Raw genomic sequence first — 14,228 nt, 5'->3', positions numbered from 1 at the left:
GACAATTCAACCACCCTTTGCTACAGAAAGGATAAATGCTATTAAAAGGAATAAAAGTATAAAATGTGTTTACCTCATTTAGTTCAAATCTTTATGTTAATGTCATTAAAATAACTCATTTAAGGACAGCTTTTGTCACAGCCCTTTGGTGTAGATGGAGTCGCCAGCGACTGTTGAAGAATACTCTAGATATGTCATTGCAACACTGATATGATTTTATAAAAAACCTGAAGCAACAGATCAAGACTTGGTCATTACCACTTTTGTCACAACAAGTTTATTATACAGGTTCTGCACGAAAGGGTTAAGTCTGGATTTAAATCTACCAACAGTTGGAGCAAAGCAGACAACTCTTCGCAGGTTTCTGTTGGCACGGTGACATGGTCGCTAGGACAGGGGAGGCCAAGTTTGGTGGTGTCTCTCTCTCTGTACCTCCACATGGTATACAGTGGCTAGACTGAGCTGCGGGGTGCAATGCAATGGCCCGGCTGCCAGGCTTCTTGTCTGCTCTGTTAGACTGCTCGACAAAAATCGGCAACCTCGATTCAGACATTGTAATCTATTGCCACATACTTGACACAGATTTTGGTTTTACATGGCCGTTGACTTGGTTGTTCACCCTTCATGGGCTATCACCACGCTGTATGTTTGGACGAATTGGCTACATAGACTGCATAATATAATAATAATGGACACCAATATTTGAAGTATATGATTGGCCATCTCTCTGTTGCCTAGTTCAAATGAGACAATAAGACGCAATTTGCATTGATTCTCATTCTTCTTCTATTCTATAAAGTATGTGTATTTTATTTTGTCCTATTCCTGAAGTGTTGAATTAACACTGCACATACAGTATTTGCTATTTACTGTGCAGGCAGAGGTGGGAAGGCTGAAAAGACAACTAATGTAAACAGCAGTTGACCTCCTCCTCGTCCTCCTCATCCTCCCTCCCTTCACCACAGCTGACAAGGCTGCAGTAAATTTTCAACAGCAACAGCGACAAAAGCAAATAACCTCAGAAAGTGGGTCCTTGCTCTCTCGCTCTCTCTCGCTCTCTCTCGCTGTCTCTCTTTCTCTCTCTCTCTCTCTCTCTCTCTCTCTCTCTCTCTCTCTCTCTCTCTCTCTGTGTCTCCCTCTCTCTCTGTGTCTCTCTCTCTCTCTCTCTCTCTCTCTCTCTCTCTCTCTCTCTCTCTCTCTCTCTCTCTCTCTCTCTCTCTCTCTCTCTCTCTCTCTCTTCTCGTCCTCCCACTGCCCCCGATCTCCCTCTAATGGCCACGGGAACTTCCTGCTGTTTTCTAGAAGTTGGTGAGGGGATGTTACAGCACTGGGGGGTGGCGGGGCCGGGGGTTGTTTTTCTCCTGGTTGTCCTCCATTCTGGGGCTGTGTGAGTGTCAGCAATGGGTGGTTAGGGGCAGCTGTGGTTGAGGGCAGTTAGGGGTGGAAAGAGGGTGGTTTGGGGGTGGTTGAGGGTGGTTTGTGAGTGGAGGGGGCTGGTTGGGGGTGTTGTTTTCCACCCGGTCCCCAATGGGAACCGTAGGGAGTCTACAATGGCAGCAGCTAATTATAACATTCCTGCGCTGTGTTTTTGACCAGCTCCTTCCAAAGGCCTGCGAAGACCTAGCGTGGCACTAGCAAACACATCAAGCTTGCACTGCCACATGTGAGAGACAATACACACACACTCTCTCACACACATCCTCTCTCTCTCTCACACACACATACGTGCACACACACACGCGCACACGCGCACACACACACACACACACACACACACACACACACACACACACACACACACACACACACACACACACACACACACACACACACACACACCATTATGATGATGATGGTGATGATGAAGCTTGTTGAGGTGAATACTTTCTTTCCACTCATGAACACTTACATAATTATTCCCTGGCCTTACTAAGTTTGTTTACCGGTATTTACACAGTGTTCCACTACATGTCTGTAGATTGCTAACAGTGTGTGTCCTCTCTTTTTTTAATCACTTTGGATTAAAGGGCCTCCTATGTATAATGCAATGTAATGATGATGATGATTATGATGATGATGATGATGATGATGGAATTGTCGATTGCCCCCATTTCCTTTCGATAAGGATCAGCGAACTCTTTCAGGAAGTTAGGAGTGACTGTAAAAGAGCCATGTCCTCAAATTACCTTCGTTTTGGACATTACGTTTTTGGTTTTTTTTTTTAGTTTTTTTTTGTCCTCCACCCCTAATTCATTTTGGGAAATGATTTACCCACCACAGTGGTGTAATGAAGCCCTGTGGACCAGCTCCATCTGTTCTGCAAACTGTAATCAGGGGGCCGGCCGGTAGGTCAGCCATCTCGCCAGCCCGCCCGCCCCGCCAGCCAGCCAGCCAGCGCTGATCAGAAGTTAATATCTACTTAATCATGTGGCCTGCCCTGCCAAATTCCGGCTTGTCCACCACTCGACGTACATTACGCACGGCAGCGGACTTTGGGAACAGGTCTAGGGGAGGAGGATGAGGGTGGTGGTGAGGGTGGGGAAGTGCTGCGAATTTATTAACTGAGTGAGTGAGTGAGTGAGTGAGTGAGTGAGTGAGTGAGTGAGTGAGTGAGTGAGTGAGTGAGTGAGTGAGTGAGTGAGTGTTCTGTAGAAAAGACATGGGATGCCAACAATGTGGGTCAGGCCAGTGCCATGTGGCTTATCTAGAGTAACTTTATTGATCCCCGGGGGGAAATTAAGGATTATCTGACCCCTGCCAAGGTCAGGTGGAGATTACACAACTGCAACACGGTTTAGTACCGCTGTATTATCAGTACAATAATTCAGATGTACCTAAGGATTGGCAATAACGCTGAATCCAGGGCCTCACCCATAACAACATTGCTGCGTTCCACCTCCCCTGCCCAAGAGAAGAGGAACAATGACGCGGGGCTCAGATAAGGCTCATTAGCCAGGCAAATGTTTGATTTTAAGCAAATGTTTGCCTTAATATATCTGAGCCCAAAGGTGGCCGGTGTTGGCTTTGCTCTCTGCGGAACTGCGTGTGATTAGCGGTTATGTGGTTACTGTGTGTCCAAGGCAGAGCCCACACATAGGTCACAGGTTAGGCTTTTGTATTGTACAGTGACCGTAAAGACTTGCACTTCTGCTGACACACACAGGTGACGACTACCTCCTGTGTACTGCTGACCTCGTGTGCTCCCTGTAGCTAAGCAGTGTGCCTTTTGGAAAGGAAACAAAATAAGCTTGTTTATTTGGTTGGCAGGCAGCTCTGTATGTACAAGACACGGTTAAGCAAATGTACTAGACGAAACTAACGTCAATAGTGTCACACGGCAACAGCTCCTTGACTTCAAAGGGCTCAATGGAGTGCTCTACAGATTGGTTGCATATCTGATGTTCTAGGTACGGGAAAGCATGTGTCGAACCACATTTGAGACATCTAAAAAGAACCTTTAGATCTGTTTGAGGGGGGAAAAACCTTGTACACTTAAACCAAACACACTTCAACCTGATGTTGAGTAGCCTACTCTTATATTGCGTCTTATACAGCGTTACTCAGCTGGTCTTACAATTCAGGGGTGCGTTTCTCAAAAGCGTAGTTGTTAGTCAGTTAGCAACTTGGTTAGTTGCCAATGGCAAATTGTATTACAAACAACAAAGTAGCTAACATAGTTCGCAACTATGGTTTCGAGAAATGCACCCCAGGGTTGTGAACTGTGGCTCTGACTTGATACCCATAACTTGGTCACTCTGTGCCGTGTGTGAGCAGCACACGTGTAGTTCACAGCTTCATTTGATTCTGCCTGTCAAATGGGTGCCAAATGGCTGCCAGCCAGTTTAGTGCCAGCTGTGTGATGCCAGGCCAGTACCCATTAGACACAGGAAGTGCCAAATGAACCAGTGAACTACATGTGCTCTCACAGAGAAACAGAGTTATGGGCAGCTGTGGATGGGATGTTGTATGATTATCATCGACTTTCAAATCTAGTCTTGTACCGAGATATTGGTCTGACCAAGAAGACAACGAATAACGTTTCCCAAACGGCCTGGTTAACCCGCCTCTCTCGGTTTGCTACTGGTCGAGGCCAGAAAAGGCTGTGCCGAAGTTTAAGCCAAACATTTTCCTCCTCCTAATAGAACGCCTCCGCTTTATCCACATCACTGCCTTTAACAAGCCTCTACCCAGGGCCGTTGGAGCTGCTCAAAGTTGATTGCTTCCCAACAAAGTGGGTGGAGTTCCAGATTTCTCCGGAGCTCAGAAACTACATTTGTATTGCTCCTGGCCTGACGAAAAGCAACGCTGAACGTGTTGCGTCTCTAGGAGGGCGAGGCCTGGCTAGATGGAATTTGCTTGTCATGCTTGTCTGCTGCACTTTAAGTGGGATGGGGGGGCTGGGGGGGTCAAGCACTGGTGTCACTTTTACCTCGTTTTGCACTTTACTTGGAAACCTGCTACTACTAAGTATTGTACCCCAAACATAATTTCGTTGCCTTTTTGACAATGACAATAAATTCTTGAATCCTTGAATCCTTGAATCCTTGAATGTGCACAGTGATACCACTGTAAAGTAGGACATGCTGGGAAATTACAGTCGGTCAGCCTACATAGTGTGGGTTTGGTGAGTGGGAAGGATGAGCTCAGAATGTGCTTTGGGTATGGCAGTTTGATGAAGGGGAGCCGAATGTCATGTCTATTGACTGATTGGTTGATTGGTTGATTGATTGATTGATTGATTGATTGATTGATTGATTGATTGATTGATTGATTGATTGGTGTTTCTGTGATCCTGCCGGCAGGTTGATGAGCATGGAGAACGGCCTATTGCAGACGCGAGAGGAGGAGGGCGGGTCGTTCGAGCGGGCGCTGGTGGCCTCAGAGTTCGTCGATTGGCTGCTGCAGGAGGGAGAGACGGCCACCAGGGATGAGGCGGAACAGCTGGGACGACGGCTTCTAGAACACGGCATCATTCAACACGGTGAGGAGAGAGAGAGAGAGAGAGAGAGAGAGAGAAGTTGGGGGGAGAGAGAGAGGTTGAGGAGAGAGAGAGAGAGAGAGATAGAGAGCATCGTTCAACACGGTGAGGAGAGAGGGAGAGAGAGGGAGAGAAGGAGACACTGAAGATAGAGAGAGAGAGAGAAAGAGAGAGAGAGAGCACCATTCAACATGGTTAGGAGAGAGGGAGAGAGAGAGTGGGAGGGAGAGAATGAGAGAGAGCATCATTGAACATGGTGAGGAGAGAGAGAGAGGGAGAGAGAAAGAGAGAGAGTATGAGTGTGTAACACAGCATGCACAGCAAAAAAACGAGGAACAGAAAAGCACAAATAAAGGACAAACAGTTCAGTCCTTGTTCACTTACATTAGGACATGTTTGTTTTCCTAGTAACATCATTTTATGCAATGTTTAAGATTTCATAGAAAACAGGTGAATGGCAAAGCATGTGTTGGACATTTTGAAAATCAAGTTAGCTGTTATATTTAAGGAACACTAGTTGTGTTGTTACGGTGCGCTCCAGTCACATGTATAGGCTACACACTGCCCCTGTGCTGTCTTGATCTGAAGAACAGACTATTTCCATGCCCTCATCCCATCCCGCAGAGTCTCTATCAGATAGACAGTCCCTCCAGGAATTTGTGATGTTGCGATTTGCAACCTTTTCGCAACTTAAGTCAATCCCTGCGAATTTGGTGCGATGTTGCAATTTTAACCAATCACCACAACTTTCCGTGACTAAACTACCTTCCACGTCTATTTTGGTGCTTTTGTGACAGGCAACCTCTGATATCTGTAGTCTATCATGGAAAGATTAGAGACGTGTGTTTTCTTGTGTGTTTACTGTCATAGAGCACTAGGCATTTGGATTGTAATGGAGTGACCATCTCTAGGGTTGAGGGGGCACTCCTGAATGTACAGGTAATGTCTGCTCTTTGGTGTAGTGGTCAGAGCCCCAGTTTGGTGCCTCAGAAGTGCACTCTACTCCCCTTTGCTACAGTGTATTAGAGTGTCTAGTTTCGCATGGGAATCAAACTATTACTATTCCTGGCATTGAATGTGTTGAGTTGAAAAAGGTTAAACATTATTGGCTGAATGTTATTGATATTGATGAATGTGCATATCAAAGTGGTGTCCCATGAGGCTGGTAGTAGTAGTAGTGGTGTTGTTAGGACCACGTGTTACGTAACTGAGACGCTTGTGCATGCCCGTGCCGGGTGCTCTTCTGCAAAGGTCTTGGGGGGTTTTCTGATTATGCCAAAACATGTCCATGCTGTGATGGTCAGCAACAGATGGCCATTCCACGCGCGTGTACTCACACAACCACCCACACACACCCACACACACGCACCCTCACACACGCACACACAAACACACACACACACACACACACACACACACACACACACACACACACACACACACACACACACACACACACACACACACACACACACACACACACACAGCTTTTCACTCCTGCTGACATGCATATGTACACCCCAGGGGTGCAGATTTACAAAATCCACGAGGCAAGACTAAAATGTAAGGGCCGACTGATTACAAAATAATGAAATTACTGTGAAATGTCCTGGTGAATTTCACCGTTTGTTTTTGACAGTCTGGTAAAGCTTCTCGTTCTATGTTGTATTCTGTGAATATATCCATTCATCCAGGTCGTGTTATCCAAAGGAGTCTAGCTGTGCTCAACTCGATTTCTCTTCAGAGCTTTTGCTTTGTCAGTTTTCATGCCAGTTGCTCACAAGCACAATTTGCCACTACAATCTGTCTATCTTTGCACTTTCTCTGTCTGTCTGTCTGTCTGTCTGTCTGTCTGTCTGTCTGTCTGTCTGTCTCTCTCTCTCTCTCTCTCTGCCTGCTTCTCTCCGTGTCTGTGACATTTCTCCGTGGGGGCCATGTGTCTAGTGGAGAGCAACAGGGGTCCGATTAAGGGCCTCAAATGACCCTTCTCCCTCTCCCTCAATTACTGCTCTCTCACTTTCCCTCCCTCCCTGTCTTTTCTCACTCCCTTTCTCTCCCTCTCTTCCTCTCTCGCTCTTTCCCCCTTCTTTTGCCTTCCCTCACTCCCTCTCTCACTTTCCCTTTTCTCACTGCCTCTCTCTCTGTCAATTACTTTGTACTGCTTTCTTACTTTCCCTGCTCTCTCTCTCGCTCTCGCTCTCGCTCTCTCTCTCTCTCTCTCTCTCTCTCTCTCTCTCTTTCTCTCTGTCTCTCTCTCTCTCTTTCACACTCTCTGTATCCCCCTCTCTCTCTCTCAGATCTATGAGATCCTCCTCTTTCTCTCCTCCATCAGTGTTGTTCTCTGCCACGCTGTTCTACCCTTTCTGCACACACTAACTGAATTAACCACAAACAAGTGTTGCCAGAGAGCTCCCGAACTCATTATGCTCTTTCTTTCTTTCTTCCTTTCTTTCTTTCTTTCTTTCTTTCTTTCTTCCTTTCTTTCTTTCTTTCTTTCTTTCTTTCTTTCTTTCTTTCTTTGTCTGTTCCCTTTTCATTTGCCTTTGCTTTTGTAGATACCTCTTTTCTCTTCCCTGCACGTCTCTTGTCCTGTCCCTATCACACTATCTCTTTTTCTGTGCCTGTATCCCTTGCTCTTTATTTTCATTCTTCTCTCTCTCTCTCTCTCTCTCTCTCTCTCTCTCTCTCTCTCTCTCTCTCTCTGCCAGAACTGTCTTTCTGATTATGTTCTGACAGTACTGGGCTGAGATGAAGCAGGCTTTGTTTTGCTGCATATCTGACCCACTCCGTACAAACAGTCTACCAAAGGCCCTCATAGTTTTCCACATAGGGACAGAGGGGAGAGAGCTGCCTGTGGGCTGTGCCTGTTTGGGTAATGTGGTGTGTAGCAGACTGCAGCGACTGCATTTAAAAAACAAGACACGCTCCCGCAGGGCTCTTTTCACTTTTTTACTCTCCCCTTTTTGCTTTCTTGTCTTGCTTTCCTTTCCAGTTTTCATTCATGATTGTTGTACACTATAAAACACTGCAAAGCAAATGGTCTAAAATTTGTACGGAAGCAGATGGAAGAATGCTGCAAAAGCCTGCCCTACAGAACGCTAATGGCTGTTTGTTACTGTCTTACAAAACAAGGTGAAGGGGTGATTCCCTAGTCTGGTTTTCCTGTGCTGTATGTCGGTTTTCAAGCTTAGCCCCAGATAACCTATGCCCTCCTCTGTACAGTGTCAGTCAGGTTGGGCTGGGTGGGTTTTGAGGCTTTGGGTGAGAAGTATTCCTGTCATGGGTCATATGAGGACACAGTTTAGATGCTGTGATTTAAACAGACACTTCTCTTTTCAATTCCTCATTCCAATCCTGGTGTGTATAGACTTCTGCCGACTTCTCCTGACAGCTAGTCGAGCATGTTGCTGTGAATGGTGACATGTTCTGCACTGTTCTGCTCTGTGCTGTCTGTATGCGGTATCTGACGTACAATGCATCCATTCATATGGTGCTGGGCTGCGCTGTTATTTTTACGAGAGCTTTATCTCGCTCACACACACACACACGATCACACGCGTGCACACATTCCTGCTCTCTCTTTCTCTCTCTCTCTCTCTCTCTCTCTCTCTCTCTCTCTCTCTCTCTCTCTCACAGACACACACAGACACACACACACACACACACGCACGCGCGCGCACACACACACACACACACACACACACACACACACACACACACACACACACACACACACACACACACACACACACACACACACACACACACACACAGAAAGACCAATACATGTATACAAACAAACAAATGCATAGAGTGCATCAACATCAGCACAATTAAGGACAATGGGTATGTTTGTTGACAGAAAGGCTCAGCCAGTTTGTATGCACATACACACACACACACACACACACACACACACACACACACACACACACACACACACACACACACACACACGCACGCAAAGCTGACAGAGAGGCAATGTATTTTATGAATAGTAATGACGATATAGTCTTTTGTATGTCTGTAGATAGATTGACAGACAGGCAGACAGACAGACAGACACATCAACAAGGTACAAGTGAACATCTTTCTGTGGTCACTAATAACTGATGTCCTAAGATATCTAAGGTAGATAGTTACCACTTTACGGATGGTGTGCTGCTCTGCAATTTCCACATTAATTTCCTGGTGTTTTTACTGATAACTGATTGTTAATGACAATATGTTTCTTCTACAATCACTAATAAGCGCCACTTCACGCACGGCGCTCCGCTCCACCTGTTCTGTTTATTTCCTGTTCATTTCCTGTTTATTAATGACAATGTATTATGTGATGACAGATGTATTTCTCCCCTTTCTTGTATGTCTTACTGTCACTAAAAAGTGCTCTACTCTACCAGTTCTGCATGATTTTCCTGGTGTTTTTACTGATAACTTGTTTGTAAACGACCGTGTGTTTATTAATGACAATGTATTTCTCTCTTTCCCTGTATCTCGTACAGTCACCAATAAGCACCACTTCACGGACGGCGCTCTGCTCTACCAGTTCCGCATGAACTTCCGTCGGCGGCGGCGTCTGATGGAGGTGCTGAGTGAGAGGCCGCGCGGCATCCCAGAGAGCCACGACAGCCCCTTCTGCCTCCGCAAGCAGAACAGCGACGCAGGCAACACCAGCTTTCTATCAGGTACGCATATGCGCACACACACAAACACACACACACACATACACACACACACACAGCCGTGCTGCATCCCCCACACACACGTACACGTACACACACACACACACACACACACACACACACACACACACACACACACACACACACACACACACACACACACACACAGACAAACACACACACAGCACCTGAAAACCGGGAGGAGAGAGGAGGAAAGGAGCAAAGCACACACACACACACACACACACACACACACACACACACACACACACACTGCATGCATAGCCACACTCACCGACAAACAGTAAATAGAAAGGTGGAGGAGGAAAGTGGATCCACTCGGAATTAACTGAACTTTCATAGTTGCCAGGGCAACAATTGGAGAAATACATACGCCCTGGTCCTTTGGTCGCGGTTGCAGTGAAGTTAAAGCCAAGGTCGGTTTCATAAGATAGTAATCCCTAAAGATGTATTATTATGAGGCAATGTCTGTTCTCACAATAGTGCCAGTTCTGTTGGCTCAGTATATTGCAGACTGTGTTTGAGATAGATGACCTGTCGTGGGCACAGAGTCTGCTCTTGTTTTCAAGTTCGGTGTGTATTGTATTCCGTAGTGTAGTGTAGGCTGTAAAGAATAAATCATGTGGTCTGAAAAAATGCTTTCTTTGCCTCTAAAGGTTTACTGTATATGAATGATGCAGCTTTTACTGTTTTCAATTTCGGGGAACTTTAACAGAATTTTAATGTCATGCAGACTGCTCCTCGCCCTCAGTTACTCAGACAGGCAAATCCATCTCATGATTAGTTCCACGTGCACTGCACAGGCTGGGTCAAAATGACACCGCTTCTGAATTAACTAAATGTGGGAGTTTATGTGCAGTTGTGCAAATATATGCTCTTAGGCCAAACCCTAAAAGCATGATGAGTGAGTTTGGCAAGTTCAGCCCCTGGAGCTGTTTCAAGGTTAGTCAGCCCTCCTCTCCCTACAGTGTTGCCAGATTGGGCGGTTTCCCGCACAATTGCGCTGCTTAGGATGCTCTTCTGTGGGTACATTTGTAAAAGCAGGCATTGGCCGTGTTTTCTGTAGATTCATGGCCATAGAAATTAGTACAGTTTGGTTGAAATTCGGTGGGATTTAGTCCCTCCAGGCGGTTTTTTGAGCATTTTTGGGCTGGGAATTATCATACACATCTGGCAACCCTGCCCCCACCCTTCCCCATCAGCCATTCCCCACCAGAACAAACCAGAGGGGAGCACAATCTGACCTGAGCCATGATGAAGACCTGTCTGGATTGAAACACGTCGGCTTTTTAATATGTACTGTATTAACCAGGATCGTCCTTGTTTGTCACGTTGGAGTGCCAGGATGACCTTTTTTTTGGAACATCAAATGTCAGCAGTGAGCCCTCCAGTCTGCATGAAGCAACACGCACATGAAGCAATTCCCTGTCTGTGGCCTTTCCCACTAGCTTTGCCGTTCTCAGCATTTGTTTTGCGTGTAATAATAAAACCACAATAACGGTTTCATGACACACTAATAACTTTTTAAGGGTTTCGCCCTCGTGTATTATGTGTGACTCAAACTTTTTTGTTTGAGTTTTTCACCATATCATTAAGTTGATAGTGTCATATGATACACTATGATAGCTGTCTATGATAGACTTAATTATGATAGACTACTTATGATTTCATCCTGGAATATTATGCGTTTTCTCCATGTGTTTAGTTTTCTTGATCATGGGGTATCACCTGCCATATGTCAATGTTAACAGACAGCTATCAGTGTATAGCCTGAGGAAGCAGTGTGAACATGTAGTATCATGAGTTGCTACACTGCTTGAACAAGTTACCACTGGCCAGGTTTACCACGATTTTGACACATTTGAAAGTTGGAGGGTATCGGATGATGTATTCAGCTGCTAAGTGTTACAAATTGTCATATTTGCAGCTAAAAATGCTTATTTCTTGAAATTCAAAATATGGCGTGCATATCCTGTCTAATATGTATCAGAATATACAAATATACTGTAACAATATATTTTTATATTCTGATACATATTAGAGAGGATATGCACGTCATATTCACACACATATCGAATTCTACACATTATCACCAGTTGCCCCATGATACACACCCTTCCACTAGGAACGCTGAGATAGATGTTGAAAAGACTTACCTACCATTGTACTACATTGTACACTGTAACATTGCACAGGGCCTTTAGTAATTAATACCTTACGACTTGGTCATTGCCATTCTGGTAACAGCAAATTTAAAACAGGGGCCATATCTTAACAGGCTAAACAGCATATGTTATAGAAGTCATCTAATGTCATTGATGGGTGACCCTTATTTTTGAAAGTACAAGTACATTACCGGGCAGGCATAATCCATAGCACAATATACATTAATCCATCTCTCCTGCTCCTACAGTACCTATTATACCTAATGCAGGTACTGGGGATTGCAGTAACTCACTCCATTACATGGTTGATAACTTGTGCTGCAGCTTATGAATTTGCTGGAACAAATATGTGATCCTATTACTTTGTACATCAGAGTTTCTGCACTTGTGTTTCCATTGGCCACCAGCCTGCACTCCAAGGATGGAAACTGGCACCATCCACCAGGCCAATGCTGGTAAAATATGGAAGTGGCTGATGGGTGTCAGACATAAAATAATACCTTGCAGCCGAGTGGCTGGCATTTTTCACCATATATCTGTCAGTGTGTCTTTGAAAGGTTCACATTTTGTGAAGTTTAATTTCCTGCCTTGAGGAACTCCTCACACTAGCAGCAGATCTGGGTAACGGGAGGACAGCCAGGTGCTTGGGGTTCACAGATGATCTGAAACGCATCTGAACAGAGATCTTCATCTGACTCCTGCTGCCATCTGGCAACGTTGAGCTGAGAGCCGCTTTCTTAGAGGTCGAAAAACACACACACAGTCCCTGCATCCCAAAACACACAAGCGTTGCCAGATAAGCGCAAGAACGTGGAAGGGCTGGCTCACTGAACTTTGCACAGCAGAGAATTGTGTCATTTATCAAGGCTAAAGTGCACAGTTGCAGCACGGGAACATGTGCAACCATTTCGCCCTTGAGTTATGCTGTATATGATCTATGAAATGATACAGCAGAGTCCCTGGAAATGATAGCTCAAAGTGTAGCTGTGAACACTGACTTTCATAGCCTAATAGACCAGTAGGAAGATATTTGTACAGTACATTGTACAGTACATTGCCAGGTAGAGACATAAAGTAGCCTAAGGGAAACTGTAGAACAATGCCTCAAATTGGAAACATTTGGGTCCAACACATCATTATGTATATATACTGTATATTAAACAGTATATACACAGTATATACTCATTCTGCCTGCCCTGCAAGCAATGCACGGTGCAAATCCCAGTATCTAATGTGAGCCGCATCTGGCCGGAAAGCAACAATGAAGCTGTTTCAGTGTTTCCCACATAAATTTTGGAAACTATGGGGGCAGCCGTGATTTTTGTGTTGGGGGGGGGGATTTTGGAAATTCACGTGGCGTAAATGCAAAACGTAATGCAAAATGCAAAATGTAAATGCAATACGTGGCGTAATTGCTCCCAAACCCAAGTTAACTACAACAACTTCACTAGGCTTTTGATCCCTCTGTCTTGCAAGCACTCATGGTTTTCTCTATAGGATGTATTTACTCCAGGAGGAAAATGCAAAGGAAATCGTTTTCTCAAATCGTTTTTTAAAAAACGGAAATCGTTTAAAAAAAAAAAAAAAGTTTTTTAAAAAAAGCCTTTATCTACTTCTGCAAACGTACACGGAGCAGTCTTAGCCAATGGAGTGACCTGCTACAAGATGATGTACAACTTATATCACTTCAAAATCATTGTTTAACTCTCAAAACTACTCTACTCTTGTTTTGTCAAAACACTGAAGATGCACATTCCTTGTCAGGTGAAGGCAAATCTAGCTGCTTGTTGTCTTTGTTTTGATCTGTTTAGTTTTAATTCCTCAGTTCGCTAAACCCTCCCCCCCTCCCTCCCTCCCTCTCATCTGCCTCCTGCTCTGCAGTAAGGATAGACCGATATATATATCGGTATCGGTATCGGGCCGATATTTGCAATTTTTAAGTGTATCGGTATCGGCCGATACGCGTGTGGTTTTGGCCGATACACAATATTTATTATTTTATGTCATTTGGTTTTTTTTTAAAGCACCAAGACACTTCATTTTTGTAGTACTAGAGTGGGTGTTTAAATGTTACAAGTTCTACCTCAATTTGATAATGTTAAAGGAATGTTTATTTTTAACTTGAGACCTGGAATATTTGTCATTTTTTTACCTTTTTTTAACCCATATCGGCCTCAAATATCGGATATCGGAAAACGGGTATCGGCCAAGTGTGATGACAAAAAAATCGGTATCGCATCGTCCATTAAAAAACCTGTATCGGTCGACCCCTACTCTGCAGTGTTGCATGTACTTGTACTGTAGGCCTGCACGGAGACATAGCTGGGTCCCTGAAAAGATTCAGTTACTGGGGCCCCCTCCCCTTCAAGAAAATACATT

At 44.8% G+C, this 14,228-nt stretch overlaps 1 protein-coding gene across 2 annotated transcripts in view; it reads left to right on the top strand.

The window, feature by feature from the left end:
- deptor (DEP domain containing MTOR-interacting protein) overlaps positions 1-14,228 on the top strand; it is a 51,044-nt gene that overhangs the window by 9,514 nt on the left and 27,302 nt on the right. For both annotated transcript variants that reach the window (XM_063186077.1, XM_063186069.1), the window contains 2 exons: positions 4,803-4,981; positions 9,484-9,666. In XM_063186077.1, the coding sequence (XP_063042147.1) occupies positions 4,803-4,981; positions 9,484-9,666 (362 nt within the window). The remainder of the gene's footprint in view (positions 1-4,802; positions 4,982-9,483; positions 9,667-14,228) is intronic.

The sequence above is a fragment of the Engraulis encrasicolus genome, chromosome 2, assembly GCF_034702125.1.
Source record: "Engraulis encrasicolus isolate BLACKSEA-1 chromosome 2, IST_EnEncr_1.0, whole genome shotgun sequence".
NCBI classification, from domain to species: domain Eukaryota; kingdom Metazoa; phylum Chordata; class Actinopteri; order Clupeiformes; family Engraulidae; genus Engraulis; species Engraulis encrasicolus.
This window is presented reverse-complemented; position numbering and strand designations above follow the sequence as displayed.